We start from the raw sequence: 26231 nt of genomic DNA on the forward strand, positions 1-26231 counted from the left end.
TAAATAGGGTAAAAGATCTAAGCAAATAAGCACCAAACAAGCAATTCATTATCTAGCTTTCTGTCAAGGGAACATACTTTTGCTTCAAAATGAATGCATAAGAAAATATAACGTTAACAGTCATAAAGACAACTATTCCCACATGAACTTCCAAGTAGTTCTTCATGAACAAAGATATGAATATTTTAGGTCTTTAGGGACAGAATTTTCAGTGTAGATTATTACATTTCATTTACCTTTCTGTTAAAGTGCTAAACGTGCTTTATAAGTATCTTAAATCATGTGTCAATTTTATCTTACACTATACAAGTACTTTTCTAAAGCAAACCCACTCAGTACTATGTGTTTCTAAAGTTGAGTGTTTCTTTCACCAACCAACATAAAAATACTAGTTATACTATAACTAGTCTATGAGAAGTTATCAGACATTTTATGCCGCTTAGACTATATAAAATTATTGTAAAATTAAACAACTGAAAGTTCATGTTGTTTAATCTCCTAGTTCAAGATATTAAAATATTTTATGACCCCCAACAATGATATTTCTTTATGTACGCCTAAAAACAGTCACCAAAGAAACATGTCAGTTGACGCTTAGATAAATAACAATAAAAAAAAACAAACACCAATTTAAACAGCTCCTAAAACTTGATCATGTTAATTCATTTAAGTTTCAATGTAAAATCAAGAAATCATAGAATAATATTATATTTAGTGCAATTCAGACAAGAGCATATATTTTGTAACTAATAATAGATGCCAGAAAAACAAAATTGAAATATAAAAATACACTGATGCTCAGCTTTTTAAAAAACAAAAAAGCAAACAAACAAACAGGTAAATTCCTAGTTCAATCTTAACCCAGCCTGTAGGCCTGATAACTGTTGTAAAAGAATTTATTCTCAGATAACAGGGCAGCATAGTTTATGACAACAATCTACCTAAAAACTCATTAAAGTCTTTTCTCTTGGAGTGACATGCATTATCAGCAGAGATTAATCTGATGAGTCTTTAGGTGAGCTCCATTTTTAAAAATGCAATAACAGAGGGCTTTGTTGTCATCTGATGAAAATCAATTAGAGGAGGTAAGGCCACAAGGAAAACTAACATCACTCATCACCCACCCCCGGCAGCTGAAATGATTTGTCTTCCAAGCTTGGATGATCAGGAGCTATAGTCATATTGCAGGGAAATTAATTTAGTTTCTATATTCTGAACTCACTTTCCTTGTTCTGGAGGACCTAAACACAAATTACTTTTAATCAAGGTTGATATGTTATTAATACCAAGGAGGATCTTTAAAGAATCATTTTTTTAAATCAAATTTAGCATTTTCACCTGTGTTTCGGGTATAAATATAGCAAGGTTACTTATATAACCCTTACTTTCCAGATTCTTTGTCCACTACAAGGCACTTTACTGAATGGCGAAGACAATAGATTCCACCGAACACAGCACACATCCTAGGAAGAGAATAGGAAAATGAGAATTAGAATAATTGGGTTGAAAATTAAGGTAAAAGTATTTTCCTTTAAGTACATCATCAGGCTCATAATCTTCTTGTTTCTGCCTCCCTAGGATTACAAGTGTGTGTCTCCACCCAGTCTTTCGTTTGAATTGGGAATTGAACTGGGATCCCATGTGGTCCCAGCAAGCAGACTACAATGTCTTAGCTAGCACATTGATCTTTAAAGGACTACACCTCAAAAAATGATTAAACCAATTAAATATGAGAAAGTGAGCTGAATAAACAACTCTCTAAGGAAGACATACAAATAGCCAAAAAGCATATGAAAAAATTCTCAACATCCCTCATCATAAGGGAGATGCAGATCAAAATCACAATGAGATATCACCTAACTCTAGTCAGAATGGCGAAGATTAAACAAAACAAAACAAAACAAAAGGTAAGTGCTAGCATGAATGTGGTGAAAGGAGAACTCTCCTGCACTGCTGGTGGGAATGTAAATTGGTCCAGCCACTGTGGAGAACAATATATGGAGGTTCCTCGAAGACTTACAAATAGAACTACCATATGATCCAGCAATTTCACTCCTGGGTATCTACCCAAAGGATATGAGAATGATCAGTCAGAAGAGTGCTTGCACATCTGTGTTTATTGTGGGATTATTCATGATTGCTAAGATATGGAACCAACCCAGATGTCCATGAACACATGAATGGATTGGAAAAGTGTGGCACATATACCCTATGGAATACTACTCAGCCATTAAAAAAACAACAAGACCCCCTGGCATTTGATAGAAAGTGGACGAATATGGAACATTTACTACTGAGTGAAGCAAGCCAGTCTATGAAGAGAGAAATTGTATGTCTCCACTTATCATATACCAATTGTCCATATTCTATGGTGGGAACTGAAAGATTAGAGGACATAGCAGCATTGAAAACGGTTATAGATAATAATGTGGGAAGAGGTGGGAGAAGGGGGAGACTGTAAGAAAAGAAGTTAAGGAGACAATGGAGAGGCAAGACATTTATGGGACACAAAATGGATTATTATCTGTTGATAATAATGTGTTTTTTATACTCAACTGGACTGGTGTGAAGTGTATTCATGTGGGGTAAATTCAATTTACAAGCTGAGCACTGTATAGTGATTAAATGTATAAAACAAATTTTTTTTTACAACACTACTTTAACCACACGATCAGGTGATGTACTAAAACTAATTGTACAGGGACCTCTTTATAGAGCAGAATTTCATACTGTCATTCAATTTCCTAAAAATTGTTCTGTTCTTTTTTTTCTCAATAATTAATGCAGTGTAAATTCTTAGCATTTTTTCGAAGATGTGAATGAAACTCTCCACCTCTTTAGAAAAGATTAAAAACATTTTGTGCTTTATCCTTCTGGGCTTGTTTGAAAGTGTTATGAATTTTAGTTTGTAATGACTGTCTGTAATTGAGAACTCTGTTTAATTATATAAAAATATGATTTCATTCTATAAATAAATAAATGAATAAATAATTTTTTTAAAAAACGGTGATCTCTAACCCACCTGCAGTGGCATGCACTGCTAAGACAATGTGCTCCTCAGGCTAGGATCACATGGAAGGTCTGGTTCAATTTCTGGTCCAATATAAAGGCAGAGCAAAGTAGCATATACATGTAATTCTGAAATTTTAGGAGAGGCTGAGGTAGGAGGATCACAAGCTCCAGGCTGGCCTGGGCAACATGAAGACTGTGTCTCAGAAAGTAAACTATTTACCAAAGAAGGAGAAAATAAATAAACAAATAATTGTTCTACTTTAGGCCCTGGGATGAAGAATATTATATATTTATAACCAATGGTCAGCCCTCATATAGGCTAGGGCTTTGAAAATATACCATTACCTAATCTAAGAAACATTTCACCAATAAAATATGAGAAGTGGCTCTGGATCAATGGTACACCTGGACACTTGATATAAGTAATTACTATAGCTTTCTGGATGAATATGACTTCAAAATAGGCTGTGTGAGATTGCTACAGATAGAGTATCTTGATAAGTTTATAATAAAAAAATACATACCACGTGAAAAAACTTACCTTACCCGGAGTGAAAAATCAGCTGACAAAATATATAGTAGTTTGTAAAATTAATATGCTTAAAATAAATGAATCAAAAACATAAGAAGGGAGTAACAGAATGTCCAGAAAGAAGACTAGTAGGCTGAATAAGGCCATCTCCCCACAAGATATCCACGTCCTCGTCCTAGGAGAATATTTTACCTTCCATGGCAAGAAGAACTTCGTAGATATGATTAAATTAATGACCTAGAGAGGAGATTATTCAGGTCGGTAAAATGTAACCACAAGAGTCCTTAGAAGAAGGAAGATGGAAGGTCGAAGTCAGAAAAGAATATGTAGACAGGAACAGAGGTCAGTGTAATGCCATTGCTGGAAGAGGGGCACATGGCGAGGAATACAGACATTCTTTGTCCCTTAAAAAAGACAAGAAACAGATTCTCCCCTAGAGCCTTAAGAAGGAATGTAGCCCTGGTGAACTACTTTAGACTTCTCTACAGATAGAGTATCTTGATAAGTTTATAATAAAAAAATACATACCACGTGAAAAAACTTACCTTACCCGGAGTGAAAAATCAGCTGACAAAATATATAGTAGTTTGTAAAATTAATATGCTTAAAATAAATGAATCAAAAACATAAGAAGGGAGTAACAGAATGTCCAGAAAGAAGACTAGTAGGCTGAATAAGGCCATCTCCCCACAAGATATCCACGTCCTCGTCCTAGGAGAATATTTTACCTTCCATGGCAAGAAGAACTTCGTAGATATGATTAAATTAATGACCTAGAGAGGAGATTATTCAGGTCGGTAAAATGTAACCACAAGAGTCCTTAGAAGAAGGAAGATGGAAGGTCGAAGTCAGAAAAGAATATGTAGACAGGAACAGAGGTCAGTGTAATGCCATTGCTGGAAGAGGGGCACATGGCGAGGAATACAGACATTCTTTGTCCCTTAAAAAAGACAAGAAACAGATTCTCCCCTAGAGCCTTAAGAAGGAATGTAGCCCTGGTGAACTACTTTAGACTTCTGACGTCCAAGAATTTAAGATACTAAATTCATTTTGTTTTAAGCCACTCTGTTTGTTACAGCAGCAATAGGAAACTAACAGAAAGACCTGAGCATACATGGAAACGATTATGACAGAAGTGGCCTTACAAATCAGTAGAAAAAGAATGGACCACTGAAAAAATGATTTGGGGACCAGAGGTTATACATACAGGAGAAATGATGACATCCATGCTTTACACCATATTTACAATCAATTCCAGATAGATAAAAAATATAAATGTAAGAGTTAAAATGCTTAGAAAATAATATATGAGGATATATTTATCAACTCGGGGAAAGAAAGATTTCTTCAATATGTTGCAAAAATTATAAGGAAAAAGAGTTTATTAGAGTACCTTAAAATTGTAAACATCTGTAAAAGAAAAGAATGAAAAGACAAGAAACAGACTCAAAATGGGATGTGAAGATACATTACTAATTGTTTAAAAATATCAGTTTGGATAACGATTTGGCAATATCAAGTAAAACTGAAGATGCATACATCTATAGTGCAGGAATCTATTGTTACGTATAAACCTTAGAAAAACCCTCAAACGTGGATACAAGAAAATATATGTAAAAATATTTGTTGCTTCATTCTTTTAAGGTAGAATAGCAAAATGGTTAAGAAGAAGGATTCTGACTGTCTGGCTATATATACCAACTAATCCACCTTATGACTGTGTGACCTTGAACAAGATCTCTAGCCTTTATGTTACTATTTTCCTCAGCTGTAGAATAAGAATAATATTTATTCACATAGGGATCTTGTGGGGAGTAAATGAATTAGCATTTTTACAGAAATTAGATAATACATGGCACATAATATTTTATAAGTGTTCATTAAATTTGACATAAATACCATAAACTTTAATACTATAGTGTATAAAATGTATATTGGTTTATTGTAAAAGTCATGACATAATAACTTTTCTGATGACCCAGTACATACGACAGGTTCTCACTCTATCTATTGGGCTGTCAGAAAAGTCACGACACATTTTTGCATAGAAAAACAGAAAATATACATCATGATTTTCTGACAACTATGTATGTGTGTGTGTGTATATACACATAGCTCAAACTAAAAAATGCATCAAGATATGGAATCAACCTAGGTGTTCATAAATGGATAAATGGGTGTATATACACAATGGGATACATCCTCTCACAAAAATTGAAGGAAATCCTGTCATTTCTAGCAACATAGATGAACCTGGAGGACATTACATTAGGTGAAATAAGCCGGGCACAGAAAGACAAAGACCACATGATCATATTCACATATAGAACATAAAAGAGTATAGAATAGTGGTTATCAGAGATTGGGAAAGTTGAGTGACTATAGTTAATAATAATGTATTGTATATATATAACTAAAAGAAAGGATTTTAAATGTCATCCAAAAAAAATGATAAATGTCTGAGGTGATAGATATGCTAATTAACCTAATTTGATTATTAAACAATGGATATTATAAATATAACACCATACCTCAAAACTATGTATGAGTATTACATGTTAATCATAAATAAAATTTTAAAATATTTTTCAAAGGATGGGGCCAGTAGGTGGTGTGATGGTTAAGGCACTGGATCCCTTCTGGCTGATTCCCAGTTCAAGTTCCAAACCTGATGGTTTGAAAAACATAGTGGGCACATGTGCATGCATACCCAGAATCTTGAAAGGAAAATGGAGAAGGGATTGAGGTGTGGCCATCTCCCTAGGGAATGATTTTTCACAACCCCCCAGTCTTTGGTGAGCACATATGACCTATGGGAAAAAATTTGTAAAATAAAAGATGTAAAGCATTAAATACACCAAAATGTTAACAATAGTTATCTCTAGATAGTGGGATTATAAATACAATTTATTTATTTATTTATTTATTTATTTATTTTGAGGTTTTTTGTTTTTTTTTTTTTTTTTTTTCTTTTGGACGTGTGTTCTTTCCCGAAAAAGAAAGAGAGAGAGATAGGAAACGAGAAATCATCCCACAGGGGGGATGGCCACACCACAATCCCTTTTCCTTCATTCTACTCTTGGGATCTTGGGCACGCACACGCGCCCAGCGTGAGTTTTAAGACACCGGGTCCAGGACTCGAACTGCGATCGGCTACATGGACGTTCAGCGACATAGTCATTACACTAATTGCTGGTCCCAAAATTTATTTTATTTTAAAAAGGAAAAGAATTTTACCTTGCCCAGAAAGAGATCTTTGGCTTCTTGAAGAAATCTCTAAAAGCCCATGGAATGTCATAACTGAAAGTAGTGCGTTTGTTTGCCTAAGAGCCACTAGGTCACCAGACAGTTAAACAATAATGATTTAGGGCAAGGGCTGGTCATGTCAGAAAGACCAACAGTGTGATTTAAAGTGTGGGCTTTAGGTCATGTGATATATATCAGTTCATTTCCAGAAGAGCTAGAGACTGAGATCAGCCAGAGGATAATTAGTCTTGCCCAAGTGATAAAGCTCCAATTGAAAACTCTGAACTCCGAAGCTCAGATAGGCATCCTTGGTTGGCCATACTTGTACACTCTGTTACACATCAATGTTTGGAGACTGTCATGGTTTCAATACGCCTCCACCCATTTATGTGTGGGAATTTGGAAGTACTGAGAAGTCTCAATCTGATTATTGTGTAGAAAAGTAGGGTTTTTAGGAAGTGATTAGGCACAAGGGTGGGGCCCTCATGATTAACTCCTGGTGGGTTTATAAGGACAGGGAATGAGACCAGAACAGAGAAATATAGACAAGGCAAGCTCGGCACGTGTACTATCCTGCCCTCTGCCGTGATGTGATGCCCTGTGATGCCTCTGGACTCCTTACCACATACAAGTCCTCACCAGGTGTGGTCCCTTAGCCTTGACTTTCATGATTATGAGCTGAATAAACCTTTGTTCTATAAATTACCAAGACAAAGGACTTTTTTGTTATTAGCAACAAAATGGACTAAAACAGAACAACACTGTTCTGTCTCCACGGTGAGAGGACAACACATCTGGAAACTGCCTGCACTGTTCTATCTCTATGGTGAGAGGACAACACATCTGGAAACTGCCTGTCCTCTGTCCGAAACAATTCTTCCCTAGATTGATTTCAATCTCTATCCACTCCCTGTAATAAATCATAGCTGTGAGTATAACAGCATTCAATAAGTCTTATGAGTCTTTCTAGCAAATTATCAAACCTGAGGGTGATTTTGCAAAACCACCAAACTTGCAGTTGAAGCTGTTTCAATGTATGAAATACAGTCCTATCCATCAACATGAAGAAATGTAAAAACTCTTAAAATGAATGATAATAGCAAGTTGTGGAAAAATACTTCCTGGGTGATACCATTTGTAAAAAAAATAAAAATTTCATATGCAAAATAATACAATATCATTTAAGTATACACATATATGTAGAGAACAAACATTTAAGAAAATTATAGACACCAAATTCAGAATACTAGTTCCTCTGGGGAGGGAGGGAATAAAAGCTACACAAAAGATTTCAATTGCTCAGTTTCTTTACAAAATATTTTTAAAGCAAATATGGGAAATGTGCATGTGTGTTCTTTAAAGTATTTTCCATAGTTTCTGAAATCTTTAAAAACTCATAATCTAAACAGATGATAATAAAAAATATGAATAAATGGTAGAGATAAATGACATTCTGTGAGTATGGTACAATATTTCTATTGTCTGTCAAAATTCCTATCTAATTGGGACCAGCAGGTGGTATGTTTGTTAAATGCACTGGATTCCCACATGGCCAACAACAGTTTGAGTCCTGGACCTGGCGGCTTGCATTCTCAAGTTTTCTCGCTCTCTCTTTCTCTCTCTCTCTCCCCCTCTCTTTCTCTCACTCTGTTCCTCTCTGGTCAAATTGAAATAAACAAATGAATAAATAAAGTTAAATAGAATAATTTTTTAAAATCACTATATAATTATAAAGATTATAACAAAGAGGACAATCATCCCTCAGGTTCTATACTTTCTTATCTCTCAAAAACTACATATTTATTCTGTATTTGTACATGTTAAATGGATTATGTGTGACTTCATTTTAGATAGACCATAAGCTCAAAGTAAGTGTAATTGTGGAAATGCTTGTCTTTAGAGTACCTTGCAACTCACATTTTTTTCAAAAATTTGTTAGAGGAAGCATGTGCTCACTGGAGAGAAAGAGACAGAAAAAGGAAAAGTAAGAAAGTATCCCTTGGGGGAGAGATGGCCATGCCACAATCCCTTCTTCTCCATTTCTACTCTTGGGATTTAGGGCACACATGTATACGCTCCCAGTATGCTTTTTTCTTAAGAGGTTTTTGCCTTAGGGTGCAAGAATTTACCAGAGAGAGACAGAGACAGAGAGAAAGAGACAGAGACAGAGATGGTGAGAGGAAAAATAAGAAATCACCGCTGGGAGGATGACCACGCCACAATCTCTTCTCCATTAGCCTCCCAGAATTTTGGGAACTTATGCACAGAAGTCTGGCATGAGTTTCAGGGCACTAGGTCTGGGACTCAAACTGCAGTCAGCCAGGTGGGAGTCCAGTGACATAGCCGCTGTGCCATCTACTGGCCTCCCAGCATGTTTTCTTCAAGCCACCTGGTCCAACGCTCAAATGGCATAGTCAGGCATGTGGGAGCCAGTCACTGTAACCTCCATGCCATTGGCTGGCCAGCAACCCACATTTTTAAAAGTGATTTATAAATTATATTGGTAAGCTAGAAATTTTACAATTTAGGAAGTGCTTTGAGTAGATGGTAAACACTTTACCATGAATTTTTTTGGAGATATAAGGCTCTACATGACACTTGTTTGCTTCCAGTACTTTAAATGGTAGCCTAGTGACCCAAAGGTTTGCTAGATTAACACACCATAATGATGGACAATTAAGCTGACTATGACCACAAACACTCCAGGCCCTAGCTTTGGTGCAGTTTACACCAGCCATCCTGTAGTCTAATACAATGCCTGGCAAGACAACTCTGTACATCTACCTATTACAGGACACTATGGGGCCTAGAGGCAAGTAAGTTTAAGTTCATGGGACTTACCTAAAAAAAAAAATCTACAAATGTATTAAATGTAGTATGCAGTGCTGCTCCCGAAAAGTCATTACAAAAATACATTTGAAGGTCTTATCAAATGCCATCAAAAACAAACCAAACAAAAACGGTCTGTTAAGAGAGAAAAATATGAGTGATCATTGATCCTTATCCCTGTGATTTAGTAGCACCCTAGCTTAACCTGTAAACTGGCAAAGCAAGAGTACCATTCAACAGTAATTAGGCACGTCAAAGTGCCCTTGAATACAATAAGGCTTCAGTGATTGCATCTATCTATACAAAGTTCACCTGTGTTATTTGTGACTCTATTCATACACCTACATTTATCATAGTGTCTGCGATGTGTAAAGCAATCCATTGAGTTTTCTATCATGTTTATCTAGTGCTTGCTGGTCTGAAAAATGTGTAGAAAGAGACTTCCATGTATGTGTATGTTTATTTTTATATGCTTAAACACACATATTCTTGGGCCCTGGCGAGGTTGCAAGGTGGTGTCCCAAAAGTCTTAGTGCTATTTATACACACAGGCACAATAAATGCAGTATATATAAACAGGTAGATAGATAACACACATACACATGCACACACATATCATATTGTATGTTTATGGGTTACCTACTTACACTGTATATTTAAATTACTATATTGTGTTTATTGGATACATATTTTTATTACTTAGGATAATGTTCACTTATACTGCCATTCTTCATTTTTTCTTTTTTCTTTGTTAGTATTTGGTAGTTTTCTTATAGCAGAAAATAGAAGAAGAATGTTTGGGAGTGTTTGTATGGTGGGTATCAGCTGTGAGTCCTGCATTTTTGTTGCAGTAGGTCTGCCTCCAAAGAAAGCAAAAATGGGTAGCATATATGTCACAGTATTATCTCTCCCTCAAAATCTCCTCTAAGACTCAAGTTACTATTAACTTAGCATAGACTGCTTATTGGCCCCAAACTGAATGCTTTCTCAAAAGCAAGAGCTAAATAATGACTCCTGCAGCCTCAGGGAATGTTATGTATATCACAATCCCAAATTAGGCTTCATTTCCTATTATAAACTCCTGGGATTTATTATCTATAAGGTTTTACTCTCTTCAGCAAGGCCATCAAAAAGGCCCTCAAATGAGTGTTCCAGCACAATGTGGCCTCATTCACAGTAATCTACCATGGCCCAAATGGCAACCCCTACATAATGCAGGTCATAGTGATGGAACTAGAGAGACACTGTTTGGCAATTTTAAGTGTACAATTTCAACTGTGATGTACAAATTGCAGTTTGATTCTTGGAGGTAGTCGTTAAATCAATGTGCATATTTTAACTCAGCTCAGATCACCTAAGGTTCATCTCCTGATTCCCCCATTTACTACCTATGTGACTGGGCCTCAGTACTCAAGACAATAAAATGGGGGTAATAATGCCTATCACATAGGGTTGCCACAGGGATTAAAAGAGTTAATGTATGTGAGGTGCTTACTCTGTGCCTGGTACATGATAAATGTCAAAACATTATCACTTTCGTTAGATATCACTTTCTGGTGCAAAGGGGATAAAAAAAATCTTAGTTTATACCATTCATGTGGTATGTGAAGGCTACACTGCTCTTACTGATTATAATATGAGAAATCTACCTCCAGGTACTCAAGGCCTGTAGTTTCTTAAGTAATTTGGGCGCCTAGTCAATTCAAATACATTCTATGGAGGGACTTGACACAGATATAAGAGAACTGTTGATGCTGATAATGATAAGTACTATGATTTACTCCTTTGCTCCAAAATATTTATGGAACTAGGTCTACTATTCACCAGATGTAGTTCTAGGTACTGGGAATCCAAAAGCACACAAAACAAATGCTGTCTTACAACAGATCTAGTGCCAAAGAGAAACCATAAACAAAAGGTAAGATAATAGTAGATAAGGATATATTTTCTGAAAACATTAAAACAGGAAAATGTGAGGGTGATACAGGTGGAATTTTTTTTTTTTGAGAGGTTTTTGCTACAGGGCATGTGCGCTTGCCAGAAAGACAGAGAGAGACAAAGAGATAGAAAGCAAGAAATCACCCCCCACCCCCCCAGAGGGAATGGTCATGCTGCAATCCCTTCTCCTTCATTCTCCTCTCAGGATCTTGGGCACGCACATACACGCGTCCGGCATGAGTTAAGCATCGGGTCTAAGACTCGAACTGCGGTCGACTACATGGGAGTCCAAGGACATAGCCATTACGTTAACTGCTGGTCCCCAGGTGTGGAAAATTTAAGACAATAATCAGGGATAGCTTCTTTGATGAACTAACATTTGAGCTGAGATCAGAGTGACCAGAAGAAATTGATCACAAAAAAACTGTGAAGGAGGAACATTCCAAGTAGAAAGAACGGCAAGTTTCAAAACTTGAAGTGCAAACCAGCTCAGTGTATTTAATAAGAAAGAACTGGCCAATGGAGCTGGAACATTGTGAATAGGTAGAAATAGAGTACAAAACCAGGTCATCAGGGACCTGATAATATAAGGTTTGGAAAAGCAGGGTAAGAGCTTGAATTTTAATCTAAGTACAATGAGAAGTCACTAAAAAGTTCTGAGAAGGGCATCTTTTCAGAAAATATGGTCTTTGCTGCTATGTGAAGAATTGTCAAATGGGCAAGAAGGGAAGAGAGGAGGCCAGTTATGTCTGCCATGGGCCAAGAGAGAGATGATGGCTACCTGAATCAAGGTAATTGCACTGCAGGTGAGAAAGTGGAGAGATCAGGGACATATTTCAGACAAAAAACTGACAAGAACTGCTAATTGACTGGATATAACTTAGAAGATATTCTCCTGAAAACACGTTTGGGGTAATTCACATATTCATGAAAGCAGTCTCCTCCCTGAAATGTGCAACAATCAAAGACAGCAAGCCTACATGGCTATTACATTAAAAGGGTACTCTGGAAGCATGACAGTGCTGGGGAGCACTGCTCCCCAGTGCTACCTGGGGAGTGACTATATTCGGGAGGGCTACTGCTAACTGTTACCAACCTCAAGAACCACTATCTTCTAGCCTTTCATTGAGATTACTACTTAATATTCTGGGTCCTAATTTCTAGATGAGTAGGCATAAGGAACAGCTTAGTTCCTGTACCTTCAAGGAGTAACTGTGGAGTTGAAAGAACATAGCATTGTTGATAATTCAGGAAATTATCTGGTACAAGCATCTGATTCCCGGGGGACTTCCGAAGCAGATTTCATGCTCAAGGAAAAGGCTTTGGGCAGATGGATTGCCCTTTAGGCACCCCTGTCACTCTTGGAAGGCATAATCATCATGCTTAACTTAGAAAAAGCTGTCAAAAAGCAATACATAGCCTTCAGAAAACTCACTCTCAGAAACTGCCTCTATTTTATAGATCTTCGCTATATATCTAGCTTCCTCTGTTCTTGGTGACATTCTGTACATGATATATTCATTTTTTTCAGCTTTTCCAGCTGTCCTTAAATTTAACCTTCTATAAGAAAGTCACAATAAAACTATGTATTGGATGACAGAAACAGATCTGTATTAATAACTGCACCAGGGGTGCAGAATAAATTAGCATAAATTATAGAATACAAGTCATCATTCAAACTTTAAAAACTAAAGTCTTCCAAAATCTTGAGGGTCAATTTATATTCTTGGGTCACAACCTAGGCTCTGTATCTACAGTTCATGCATACAGTGGCTCTCTGGTTTATACCAAGGCCAGAACCACCGTGTCAACTCAATAATTCCTCACTACTGCTGATCACATTGACTTTGAAGGGAAAACTCTGGTGTTTCTGATTATTCTTTAAAACATATTATAATTTAAACCAAGTTCTTAACAAAACTGAACGTTTCTGTCTGAACACTCAGGTTAACTGCCTCATCTCTTTTTCTTTTCTTTCCTTTTTTTTTTTTTTACCAGCACTTATCATTACTTATTTTTTTAAAAAATTCGAAGTTCACAACATGATGTTACATACATAAGATACTGAGATATATGTGGCTACATACAGATAGTTCAATGGTTAGTATCTGTTTCATCATTATCTGCCACATATACACTTAAAAGCAAATTCATTTAAAAGTAGGTCTTTCAAATTCAAAGCTCTTCATTCAAACTAATGGGATGTAGAAAAAAATCTACAGTAAGCCTAGGTTAGACTCTTTGATGGTTTCTTTTGATTAATGTCCTTTCTGTGTCACCTTGTCTGGTTTGGTGTTCTATAAATGGCATTTTAATTTCTGGTTTTGATTATTTAAATAGTTGTTCCATTTTGATGCCTGGTCCTAACAAGTCAAATTGCACAAATGATACATAAGAAGCATCCATTTCGGGAACCAGCAGTTAGCGTAATGGCTATGTCGCTGGACTCCAACATAGTCGACTGTGGTTCGTGTCCCAGACCCGGTGGCTTAAAACTCACGCCGGGTGCGTGTGCGTGCGTGCCCAAGACCCCGAGAGGAGAATGGAGGAGAAGGGATTGCGGCGTGACCATCCCCCCTGGGAGGTGATTTCTCGCTTTCTATCTCTATGTCTCTCTCTGTCTGTCTGGCGAGCGCACGCGCCCTACAGTGAAAATCTCTCTCTCTCAAAAAAAAAAGAAGCATCCATTTCAAATGTGGATAAGAACATATACCTCTCTTTTCTTTCTAATGCCATTCATGACTATGTCCAGTATTATGTATGACTTTCTGAATGCAGAAAGAATACCCAAACCAAATGTCTTCAGAGAACCCAACCTAACAACCCCTAGATCCCTTTCATAGGTTGAAAAATATGTGCAGAGATCACTTCTTAAAGACATAGCTCAGCTACTGATATCATATTCTTACTTTCTCATATGGCCTTATGAATCTGTCCTTTAGCTCTTACTCTTCAGCTCAGCATTTTACTATCTATAAGCTCTCAGTGTCTACAGACTGGAGAGCAGGCTGAAAGTGGGATGGGATGTTACTATGGTGACTCTCTAATCATTTATACAAGTGTTAGAAAAAATAACTAACTGAACACTGATTCTTGGGAAAGTCTACTGTAAAAATCTCCCTGTGCAAGTAAGACCTCATTTAAACCACCCCCTTCCTTCCCGTGTTTAAACTAGATCTCTATGCATGACTAAACATTATCCTCAACCTCATGGTGAGAGAAGAACATTTATTTTTGAAAGAAGTCTTTGGTATAAAATCTTATCAAAGGCTTTTTGAAAATACAAATGTTCACTGGCTTTATTTTTTTCACACCTTATTTACCCCTCTCAAAGAACTTCGTTAGATGGTTAAGGTATAACCACCTCAAAAAAAATCATATTCTTTCCTCCTTTGGGTTACAAGTTCAAGAATCTTACCCTTTAGGTATTTGTAACAAAACTGACTGTCATGCTGAAATAGCAGCCTTGCTGCTTTGTGGTACCTGGGCTAGGCACTGTCTATACCTTCTCCATTCTCCAAATCAACTCCTATCCTTTAATTGGCCAATCCTAAATTGAACCCCTGTTCAAGACTGACTATTATTATTATTATTATTATTATTATTATTATTACTACTACTTTAATTTTTCTAGAGGGCATGTGTGCTCACCTGAGAGAGACAGAGAGAGAAGGAAAGTGATAAAGCACTCCCTATGGGGGATGGACAATGCTGCAATCCCATCTCCTCCATTTATCCTTTCAGAAAATTGGGGATGCATGCACATGCTTCAGGTCTCCAGGTCCAGGATTCCAATATCACAGTTGTTCATGTAGGATCTAGCCACCTTAATCACCACATCACTGGCTGCCCAAGAGTATTATTTTAAACTGAGATGGCTCACAGGCAAAAATAACCCAGCCTTTTGTGATCCCAGATAGTTCTGCTTTTTCTCTTTGTTGGCATATGCCAAATAGAGTGAAACAAAATGAAGGATACTCAGTTGTGTTTGACAAATTCTAGGAAAGGCCTGCAAGCTTTCTCAGTTGAAAGGATAATGATACTAGCCAGGGACTGAAGGTAGAACTGTCAGTCATAATCCACCCAGGGCTGTGTGGAAACTGCTTAAATCAACCAACTAGCCACCTATTAAGGGCCCTGCACTACATTAGTTTCAAAGTAGATGCAAAAGTATAAGTCGCAGATTTAGCCCTCAGTTAACCACATAAGATAAGTGACAAAATTAAGACCAAACTATGTAGCAGAGCCTAGAAGTTCAAGGAAAGCTCTGAAAGAGATGTCAGCACTCATTTCAGAAGGAGTTACAGAATTTCAGAACTAAAGAAAATCTTTAAAAGAGCTAAACCAAAGCTATTACAGAACATCAAAGAGGCCAAATTATTTGCCAGTTTTTAGTACCCAAAGAGATAAAAAATTCTGATGGCTGGCCTGATTTAAGCCTTGAAGAGGAACAGTGTAGATGGCCAGAGGATGGAGGCAGATTTCAAAAAGCAGAAAAAACATGAGAAAAGGTAGAAAAATGTGAATGTACATGGATACCTGAATAACTGAATGGGTATACAAACAGAAATGAGAGGAAGAGTTGAAGGATGAAATAAGAAAGGAGATTAAAAGGTAGGTACCGGTGCTTGGAATTGCCACTGGAAGCGACATGTCAGCTCAATGAAGAAACACAAAGGAGGCAGACACTATAAGAAGGAGGGAAGCAATGATTTTTGGAAAGAATCCAGAAGTTGTTAAGTCCTGAACCATGGCAAAGAATGAAAACTGAAGAAAGCATAACAATAGGGACTAAGGAGATAGGAAACTGTACTTAGGATACAGTCAATGATAACCCCCAAATTTCTAGGCTTTCAACTTGAAAGAAGCAAATTAACACTCAGATGCTCAGTTTCCTTAAAAGGATGGTCAATTTTCAAGTCTAGACTTCTGAGGTATTATTTACAGGTTATAAGTTTACTATCTGTCATAGTTGCTAATTATGAGTTCAGTGTAAAAGAGAGGAAACTCCAAATTTGGAAATACTGGGCTTGTAATCAAGACCTATGGTCACATATGGGCTTCCTTTGATGGGCGATGTGCTCTACAGTTCATCATGGTCACTACCATTATTTACGGTCTTCTTCCTGCCCATTTCACTCCCTTTCTATCACCTGTCTGGCTCTTGTGGACATTTGTGATGGCAGTCCCCTATGAGTCAGCTGTTCACGAGTTTTATAGGGATATTTTCATTTATCTTGTCATGAATGTTCTACATTGGATGATATTTAAGAGGTGCATTGAAATTTAAAACATGGATCTTTTAAATGAATAGTCAAAGCCAGAAAAATGCAAATATTAGTAGAGTTGGTAGAGTTCTGAAAGTGTCTATTCATTCTACTACCTGTAGAAGATATGGGAAGAGAGAAAAGTATATGATGCTCTGAGAAGGTTATAATTTATTTTTCTGAAAACCTATAGGGTGTTTCCATTTATGACTTTAACAAGTAATAAAAGATAGCTTGAGAAAGCCTGTGAATTTAAACTTAGGTTCTTTTTTCATATCAAAAAAAATTCTATCTATGAGATGCCAGCTAGTGATAAATGAAAGTTTAAATATTATTTTGATTTCCTCTTACTTAAAATACTAACACATTTTATACTTCAGGTATTTACCATTTAAGACTGAGATAATTTTCATATCTTACAGAAGTTTGGAGAGTTCTGAAATTAACAAAATGGAAATATGAATTGGAAAAAAAGGCATTGTACATTCATTTGAAATTACTATCTGGGTCTCACTAATGACTAAGAGTAAAGGTAAGTTTCCTTACTTGTGACCATGTTTTCTTTTAAAATTACAGTATATATAAAGCAACAACAACAACAAAACCCCTGCTGGGGCCAGCAGGTGGCGTAGTGGTTAAGACACTGGACTCCCACATGGCAGATCGTGGTTCAAGTCCCAGACCTGGTGGCTTGAAACTTATGCTGGGCGTGTATGCATGGGTGCCCAAAATCCTAAGAGGAGAATGGAGGAGAAGGGATTGTGGCATGGCCACCTTCCCTGGGAGATGATTTCTCACTTTCTCTCTCTTGGTCTCTCTCTGTCTCTCCAGAGAGCACACATGCCCTAAGGCAAAAATCTCTCCCAAAGAACAAAGAAAATGTCACTTTCCAGCATAAAAAATAAAATTACATTGTATGTTGATTTTTAAAATGACAACTTGTTTTCTAACTTCACAAAAGCTTGGACTTTTTTTGGTGTTTGTTTCAAAATAAACTGTTTATCTTTTTTAACTTCTTTATTACTTTTTAAAATTACATTTAATCACCATTTATCTTTATGGCATAAAAATTGTCTTTCCCAGCATGAATGCAGTGCATTATCAGTCAAGTCAAAGAAATTGCCATATGCCTTAACATCAACAGGTAACTTCTCATTTTTGTGTCTGATAAATGCTTTTTTTCCCCTTCCATCCTTTTGCTCCCACCACCATTACCCACCTCCTACTATACTGTCTCTAGCATCCACCATAGAGTGCCTTCCCTGCCACTATACCCTCCTATCTTTCAGTTTCTGCCATAGAGTACAGATGTTTGTTATAAATATTTTAAAAGATTTATTAAATTCCATTTGTTATTATTATTATTTAACTTGACCAGATACAGAGACAGAGAAAGAGAGAAAGAAAAAGCGAGAGAGCAAGTTGCCAGGTCCAGGACTTGAACTACAGTTGGCTATGTAGGAATACAGAGCCTTTAACCACCACACCACGTGCCGGCCCCAACATTCAGTGTATATTAAAGGGTAAAACCACATGTACATCTATGTGGTTATTGTAGCATTCACAATTGCCAAGACATAGAATCAACCCAAATGTCCAAGAACAGATGAATGGATTGAAAAATTGTTGCACATTTACACTATGAAATAGTATTCACTTTATTTTAATAGGGTCTGATAATGCTTGACTGTTCATAGATGTGGCTAGAACCTGCTTTTTCAAAATTACATGTTTACTACAGAAAACTGAACAATAAAGCTTACAAAGCAAGGTTACTCATATCTCACTCTCAAGCAAAATACTAAGGATTTCTGTGCAGTTGTTCTCTATCATATTTTCTGTCTCTAGTAAATTACATTTTTAAAAGTTCTCCCATCAAAAATTGGTCATCCAGTGTGTCTCAAAACATATAGTTATGCACTTGTGCATGTGTGTGTTGGCACACACACACATGTATAGGAAGAGGACTTGAGAATTGGAGTATTTAATAGAAATTTATATTACTTTTTAATTATTATTCTAATTTATTTTATACATTCAATCATTGTACATCACTACAGCTTGTTAAATGAATTACCCAACATGAACACACCTCACACCAGTTCAGTTGAAGATATCATACACGTTATCATCAATGGACATCCTCCATTTCTGTGTCCCCTAAATGTCTTCCCTGTCTATTTTCTCCTTGATTCCTTTCTGTTTTTAAGTATTACCAACTGGATAACAAGCATGGTGGAAACCATCCATTCCTATACATGGAACTGAAAATAATACAAAACTTAACAGCAAATAATTTCCCATTTTTCCCATTTTAATTAAAGTTTAAAAAATGAAAATCCATGTATATAGTTTTTAGGAAAAATGAAGGGCTGAGTCTAATCAGATATATTTATTTGTTTAAGTTTCAGTTATTAAACTGCCACTTCAATTGCTTTTTTATAACAAGCTCAAGGAAAATTCACAAAAAAAACATAATATCTATACAGTATATTATTCAGATAATTGTGTATATCTGGAGTTTAACCTAACTCTTTGATGCTATTAACCCAAACAGGCATTTAAACCAACATAACTCTAATTAATTGAGTACTGCTTCCAACAATGAGTCAGATTTTACTGAAAGAAGAGCATACTAACATTGTACTAAATTTCAACATTTCCCTGGTGACATCAAATTGTACTACAGATAAATTAAGAGTTGTGAAAATTTTTGGCTGGTAGCCTCCATCCTACATAGCCTTTAAAAAAGCAATTTCAGTTCCTATCAAGGTAGGAATCAGCAGTTGTAATTTTTTCTAATACAGCTGCAAAACAATAGAACCCATTAATAGCTGAACTTTTGACAGCAGTATTCAAGATGATTTATGAGTTTGTATATAATTTGATTATTCTATTAATTCTGTTGATTACTGCTTCAGCTAATAAAGTGAAGGTCACTTCCAAAATAAATCTTCATTACATTTCACAGAAAGTAACTACCTCAATTAGTTGTTTTTTTTTTTTAATTAAAAACTAATGTAACAGAAAAAAAGACAGGCTTTAGGGTTATTGCATCTGTTGCTACAAGAGAAATATACTATGTGAACATAATGGAGCCAAGACAAATCCAACAAAACCAAGTATCTCTTCATATGATATATCTATTTCAAAATAGAAGAGCTATTTTATACATACTTATCTGTACTAATTTTGAGATTACAAAAATGAAAGCTGAATGAATTAATACTTTAGAAATTTAAAACATAAAGATCATTTGAAAATATCCTCCAAATTCATAAGTGCAAAATACAAGGTAATCTTTTCATTACTAAAATTATACATGTAGGTTTCTGCACATGAAAAGGGAACAACAGTAGGTCTTTGCCTTAATCAGAGTTTTTTCCCCAAAAGTGGCAAGAGGCTGTCTCTGCCCCTTAAGATAAATACTGGGCACAAGGCCCTGACAGGTTGGAAGAAGATCAAAGGAAAAATGGCAAAGGCTCACATTAATATATTATTCTCATTAAATCTATTTTTACACACAGAACATTCTGTGTCCTGGATTTAATGTTTCATTTTATTATTATTATTTTTTAAGTTCCCCAGCCTTTCAGCCGAGGTCCTATCATCAAAGCTGTTGAATCATACAACATCAAACCAATAAAGCAAATTAAATATGATGCATACTTTCTCTCAGAAGTAAAACACAATCTTCAAACACAGGAAATCACATTTTAAGATACAAAGTTTGACTATAAGAAATTAAGGAGGCACAACAATGCCGCAAAGGAGGTACCAATAATTCATATGATCACCCATAGTCTCAAATGGGATACTGTCACAAACACCACTCCTGATTAGTTCCCTCACTGTTCTGATCACCTTAATCTTTCTGTATTAAAAAAAAAAAATCCCTACTCACTGTTCCTGCTGCCTAGAGAGTTCTTCCCTAAAATCCTCAAATCCCATGGTTTACCATCATATTCTGGTTCCATTATCCTAACTGACCTTAATCAATTATCACTCCCTCTAAAGGGTCATCCTCCCTACCCTTGTCCTATCATTCTATTTTCTCTGCTTCACAGCATGTTCATTCTCTTAATCTGTATTTGTTTCTGCCCATTAGTCCTCAATACACTCCCTCCAACCTTTCTGTTTCAACAATATGACTCTAACATCTACAAAAAAGTAAGGATAAATACACTTGGGCCAGTCAGTGGTGTGGTGGTTGGGGTAGTCTAAACCTACATGACTGACTGTATGGTTTGAGTCCTAGACCCAGTAGCTTGAAAAACACACCAGGTGTGTTTGTGTGCCCAAAATCCTGAGAGGAGAACAGAGAAGAGACTGCAGCATGGCTATTCTCTCTATCTGGTGAACACATGCACTCTATAGCAAATTTAAATTAATAAATGAATACACTTAACATTTATGTATTTAATGAACTCTAGTTTTTATTCTAATTTCGCATATGACAAAACAGAGCCTGAGTTTATACTCAATATACTTTTCATGTAATACAATATTAGTCTCACGTCTTTGATTAAAACTCCCTAACATTATCCATACTTAACATGCCTTAAATAATTGTGCATGTGCCATATCTACATGTGTGTACACACATATGTATGTATGCATATACAGAAAAACTCAAATGGATACCAAAGAACATTATAAAATTGCAAATGTATTGGTGGTAACAGACACAACAAACCATCCCCATTCTTTTTGTTTTTTAAGAGAGAGATTTTTGGTATAGGGCACATGTGCTCACCAGAGAGGGACACAGAGATAGAAAGTGAGAAATCATCCCCCCTCCCCAGGGGGCATGGCCACACCCCAATTTCTTCTTCTTCATTCTCCTCTCAAGATCTTGGGCACACATGCACAAAAGGCTGGCATGAATTTTTTTAAACCACCAAGTCCAGGACTTGAACTGCAGTTGACTACATAAGAGTCCAGTGATGTAACCATTACGCCATCTGCTGATCCCTATCCTCACTCTTACTATGCCTTTCTCATGACCAAGAGTAGGGGTCCCCGACCCACCTGGACTGGCACCAGTCCGGGGCCTATTGCTCAACCCACCTGATGCACAGCAGGGGTTGGGTGGCAAGTAAGCAAACAAACAAGGTTTTGTGTTTGCAGTCACTCCCTATCAGTCATATTGTGACCTTTCCTACTAGATCAGTGGAGGTACTTGATTCTCATGTGAGCATGAACCCTATGGTAGTATGATTATTTCATTGTATAATATATTGCAAAGTGGCGGTGGTGGAAATGGAGTGCATGGTGGATGTGGTAAGCTTGGGTCATCCTGGGACCAATCCCCGTCTCCCAGTCTGTAGAGGGACTGTTTTCCATTAGACTGTTTCCTGGTCCCAGGAAGGTTGGAGATCACTGGCCTGACCTAGAGTACATGTTTGCACAACAAGTTTATGTGTTTAATCTTTGGCCAGGAAAAGGATTTGTTTCAAAGAGGACGTCATTAATGGGCAAAAGAGAGTGAGAACAGAACTAGTGCAAGTACCCCAACAAATAGTCTAAATTCCTTTTTATATTTCTTTTGCAGTTTTGTTTTTGTTTTTGTTGTATTTTTAATTCTACTGCTGGTCCAGTCATAGCATGATCATTAAGGCTGATAGATCCCATATGGCTGATTCTGTAGCTCAAGTCCCAGATATGGTAGCTTTAAAAGTCACTGGGTGCATGTGTGTACATGCCCAAAATCCTGAAAAAGAGGGAGAAATGGTAGAGAAGGTACCTTCCTTTTCCATGGGACTTTTCTTCTCTCTCTCCTTCCTTTTCTTTCCCTCTGATGAGTACATGTGCCCTCCAGCAAAATTTTTTAAAACTCTATTAGAGAAAGGATTGATTTCATTGAAATATATATTTTCTAATTTAAAAGCAATAATAACCAGTTTTCCTGCCTCACAAAAGGTAGCATAAACACATAAATATCAAACGGTTTTCTATTCATTCATTCTAGTGAAAAATGCTTCAACCTTGATAGCTTGACCTCTGAAATCTCTTCTTATTCCCAGTCCTTATTGGAATTTTGTGAAAACAGCCAAGAAAAGAAAGAAAGATGGGAAGAAAGAGAGAGAGAAAGAAAGAAGAAAGAAAAGATAGAGATATCTTTTTCCACAACCTAATGTCCTCAATACACAGATTCAAGTTTATTATCTCTTGTCACTGTTCATATAAGAAATTGAAATATTTATTAAATTATTTGTAGAAGGACCAGAGTTTCTTCCTTTGTCAATAAACTACATGAATATGGGAACCAGCAGGTAGCGTAATGGCTATGTCGCTGGACTCCCACGTAGTCAACCGCGGTTCGCGTCCCGGACCCGGTGGCTTAAAACTCACGCCGGGCGCGTGTGCGTGCGTGCCCAAGAAGATCCTGAGAGGAGAATGGAGGAGAAGGGATTGTGGTGTGACCATCCCCCCTGGGGGGTTATTTCTCGCTTTCTGTCTCTCTGTCTCTCTCTGTCTGTCTGGCGAGCGCACGCGCCCTATAGCGAAAATCTCTCCAAAAAATAAAATAAAATAAAATAAAAAAATAAAAATAAATGAACTACATGAATATTAAAAAGGTAAAAACATACTTCTGACACTGAAAGCCACTGAAAGGGGAGAAATGCTTTACCATCTTCAAACAACAATAAGCTAGTTTACAAAATGATATTTATACCACACTGAGCAATCTCGAAGAATTGTTTGTTTTCACGCAATAGAGTAGTAGTGATACTATGTATAAATTAAGACTGAGGGACCAGCAGTTAGCATAATGGCTATGTCGCTGGACTTCCATGTAATTGACCGCGGTTCAAGTCTCAGACCCAGTGGCTTAAACTCACACGGGGCGTGTGTGTGTTTATGCCCATGATCCAAAGAGGAATAGAGGAGAAGGGATTACGGCGTGGCCATCCCCCCTCGGGGTGACTTCTTGCTTTCTGTCTCTCTGTCTCTCTCTGTCTGTCTGGCAAGTGCACATGCCCTATAGCAAAAAACTCTCCAGAAAAAAAAATTAAGACTGAGATATTTAGTAAATAATAGTATGGTCAAAATAAAGATGACAAGGTTTTTGTTTAAGTTTTTGTTTTTGATTTTAAAGGATGAGAAGGCATCTGTTCCTTCCTAGGGGGGATGACTATACCACAATCCCTTCTCCTCCATTCTCTTGGGATTTTGGGTGTGCACACACACACACCCAGTGTGTTTTTCAAACTGTAAGGTCTGGAACTCAAACCGTGCAGTAGGCTATGTGAGATCTAGCCAACTTAACCACCATGCCATGGGCTGGCACCAAAGATGTGTCTATCATAAATTAATTTAAAAACAAACCAGGAGAAGCTCTGTAGCATGTAGTGTAAGCCCTGTGCACAGAGAAGCAAATTCCACATGGACAATCAAGGTCTGACTCTCAGCTCCAGTGGCTTGAAAAAAGATGTCAGGTATTTGTACATGTATGCCCCAAATCCTGATGGAAGAGAAAGCATTGTGGTGTGACCACTGTGCCTCCCCACCTCCAACATTGGAGGGTGTATGCTCACACTTGATCTCTCTAGCATATGCACATGAGCACATGTACCTTCTAGAAAACAAAAATGAAAACAAAAACCCAAGGTAATAATTTTGTTTTAAAATAATTATCCAGGGGCAGATGGTGATACAGCCATAAAACAGAATGCTCTACGAGACTGACCTACATGGGAAAGAAGGTTACAAGTTTGTGTCTCAAGACAAGTACTCCGAGTACTCTGGGCCCATGAGTGCCCATGATTCAGGGTTGCCTAAGGCTGACAGTAGAGTGTGCAGCACTGAGACCTTGTTGGGGGTACTATACTGTTCTCTCTTTTGCTCTCTGCCTCTCTCACTCATATAAGAAATAAACTTTAAAAAAACTATCATATTAATTTTTATGTTTCTTCATTCCTTCCATTCCTTCCAAATTCCTTACCATAAGAATATACTATTTTTATGAAAAAATGTTTTCAGGAAACAAAAATAAAAGTCAACTTGCTATAAGATACAACCAAATACTGTGCAGCAGCAAATTACAGAAGAATAATAAAAGAACAAATAGAATACTACACTTATCTAATATGCTTTCAGTTTGCTTCATGGAACTAAAATATGTAAAAATCCAGAACCACACAGTTATAGTTCATATATCTTAGATTTTTTTTTGAGAGGTTTTTGCTATAGGGCGTGTGTGCTTGCCAGACAGAGAGAGACAGAGGGACAGAAAGCGAGAAATCACCCCCCAGGGGGGGATGGCCATGCCGCAATCCCTTCTCCTCCATTCTCCTCCTGGGATCATGGGCACGCACGCACACGCACCCAGCGTGAGTTTCAAGCCACTGGGTCTGGGACACAAACCGTGGTCGACTACATGGGAGTCCAATGACATAGCCATTGTGCTAACTGCTGGTCCCAGATTTTTTTTTCTTAACAAGACATCTGAAATTACATTTTCCTTTTTCCTTGAAACAGAGGGAAAAACACACCAGCTGTTAAGTCAACTTTCATCTAATAAGATCAATAAAATCCATCACTCCTAGATGACTTACAGATCTATTATGAATTTCATGCTTAGTTTAATAATACAGTAGTTCCCAACATTGGTGGTCTGAGAGATAGTGTGTCTCAAGCCTGTGGGAGAACAAAACAGGTGTGTGACAATGGACCTATGCAGAGCAGACAGCCTCTCCTCATCTAGGCCACGCTCTGTGAAAACTCAGGGTATTTCCCTGGGAATGGATCACACATAGAAATACATCCATCATGTACATGGAAATTGAAAGAGGACGACAATTACTGGTTATTTAAATATTCAATTTTCAGTAAAACAAGACAATATACTGCCACACAAAGAACCCGAAAGCTGTCTATATACCTGCCACCAGGCTTTTGTACTTTGCTGCTTTAGATACCCCTCCAGCTAGCTTGACTTTATTTTAACTTTTTTTTAGAATAGCACTTTATTTTTCTTTTAAAAACAAAATGAAAAATTATAAATTGGATAAATATTTTATATCAAAATTTTATCTTTTCTCATATTAATTCTAGCAAAATATTTGAACTTTTCTTATACAGAAGAAACTAAGGTATTAAAAAATTTCAACTGTGATTTTAGGCTCTATTTCTTTCTCACTCCTTTTGCTAAATGCATATTGTCTGACTAATAGTTGCTACATGGTAATCCTTTTATTAATTTAATTTTTATTTATATTTAATCACTGTACATCTTTACAGAATATATTTCTCACTGTGAATGCAGGGCATGTTAGTCAAGTCATAGATGCTACCATGTACATTATCATCAAATGATAATTTTTCATTTTTTTCTATTCATTTTTACTTATTTATTTTACTGACATATTCTCATAGACATATAAAGTGATTTTTAATGCCAT

General features: G+C 36.8%; 1 protein-coding gene across 1 annotated transcript in view; it reads right to left on the reverse strand.

Annotated features, from left to right (window-relative positions):
* Nucleotides 1-26231, reverse strand: part of CHM (CHM Rab escort protein) — a 225283-nt gene that overhangs the window by 64952 nt on the left and 134100 nt on the right. Inside the window, exon 9 of the mRNA XM_006167014.3 lies at nt 1386-1463. Coding sequence (XP_006167076.1) covers nt 1386-1463 — 78 coding nt within the window. The remainder of the gene's footprint in view (nt 1-1385; nt 1464-26231) is intronic.

This window comes from Tupaia chinensis, unplaced genomic scaffold (assembly GCF_000334495.1).
Source record: "Tupaia chinensis unplaced genomic scaffold, TupChi_1.0 Scaffold144426_1, whole genome shotgun sequence".
NCBI lineage: Eukaryota > Metazoa > Chordata > Mammalia > Scandentia > Tupaiidae > Tupaia > Tupaia belangeri.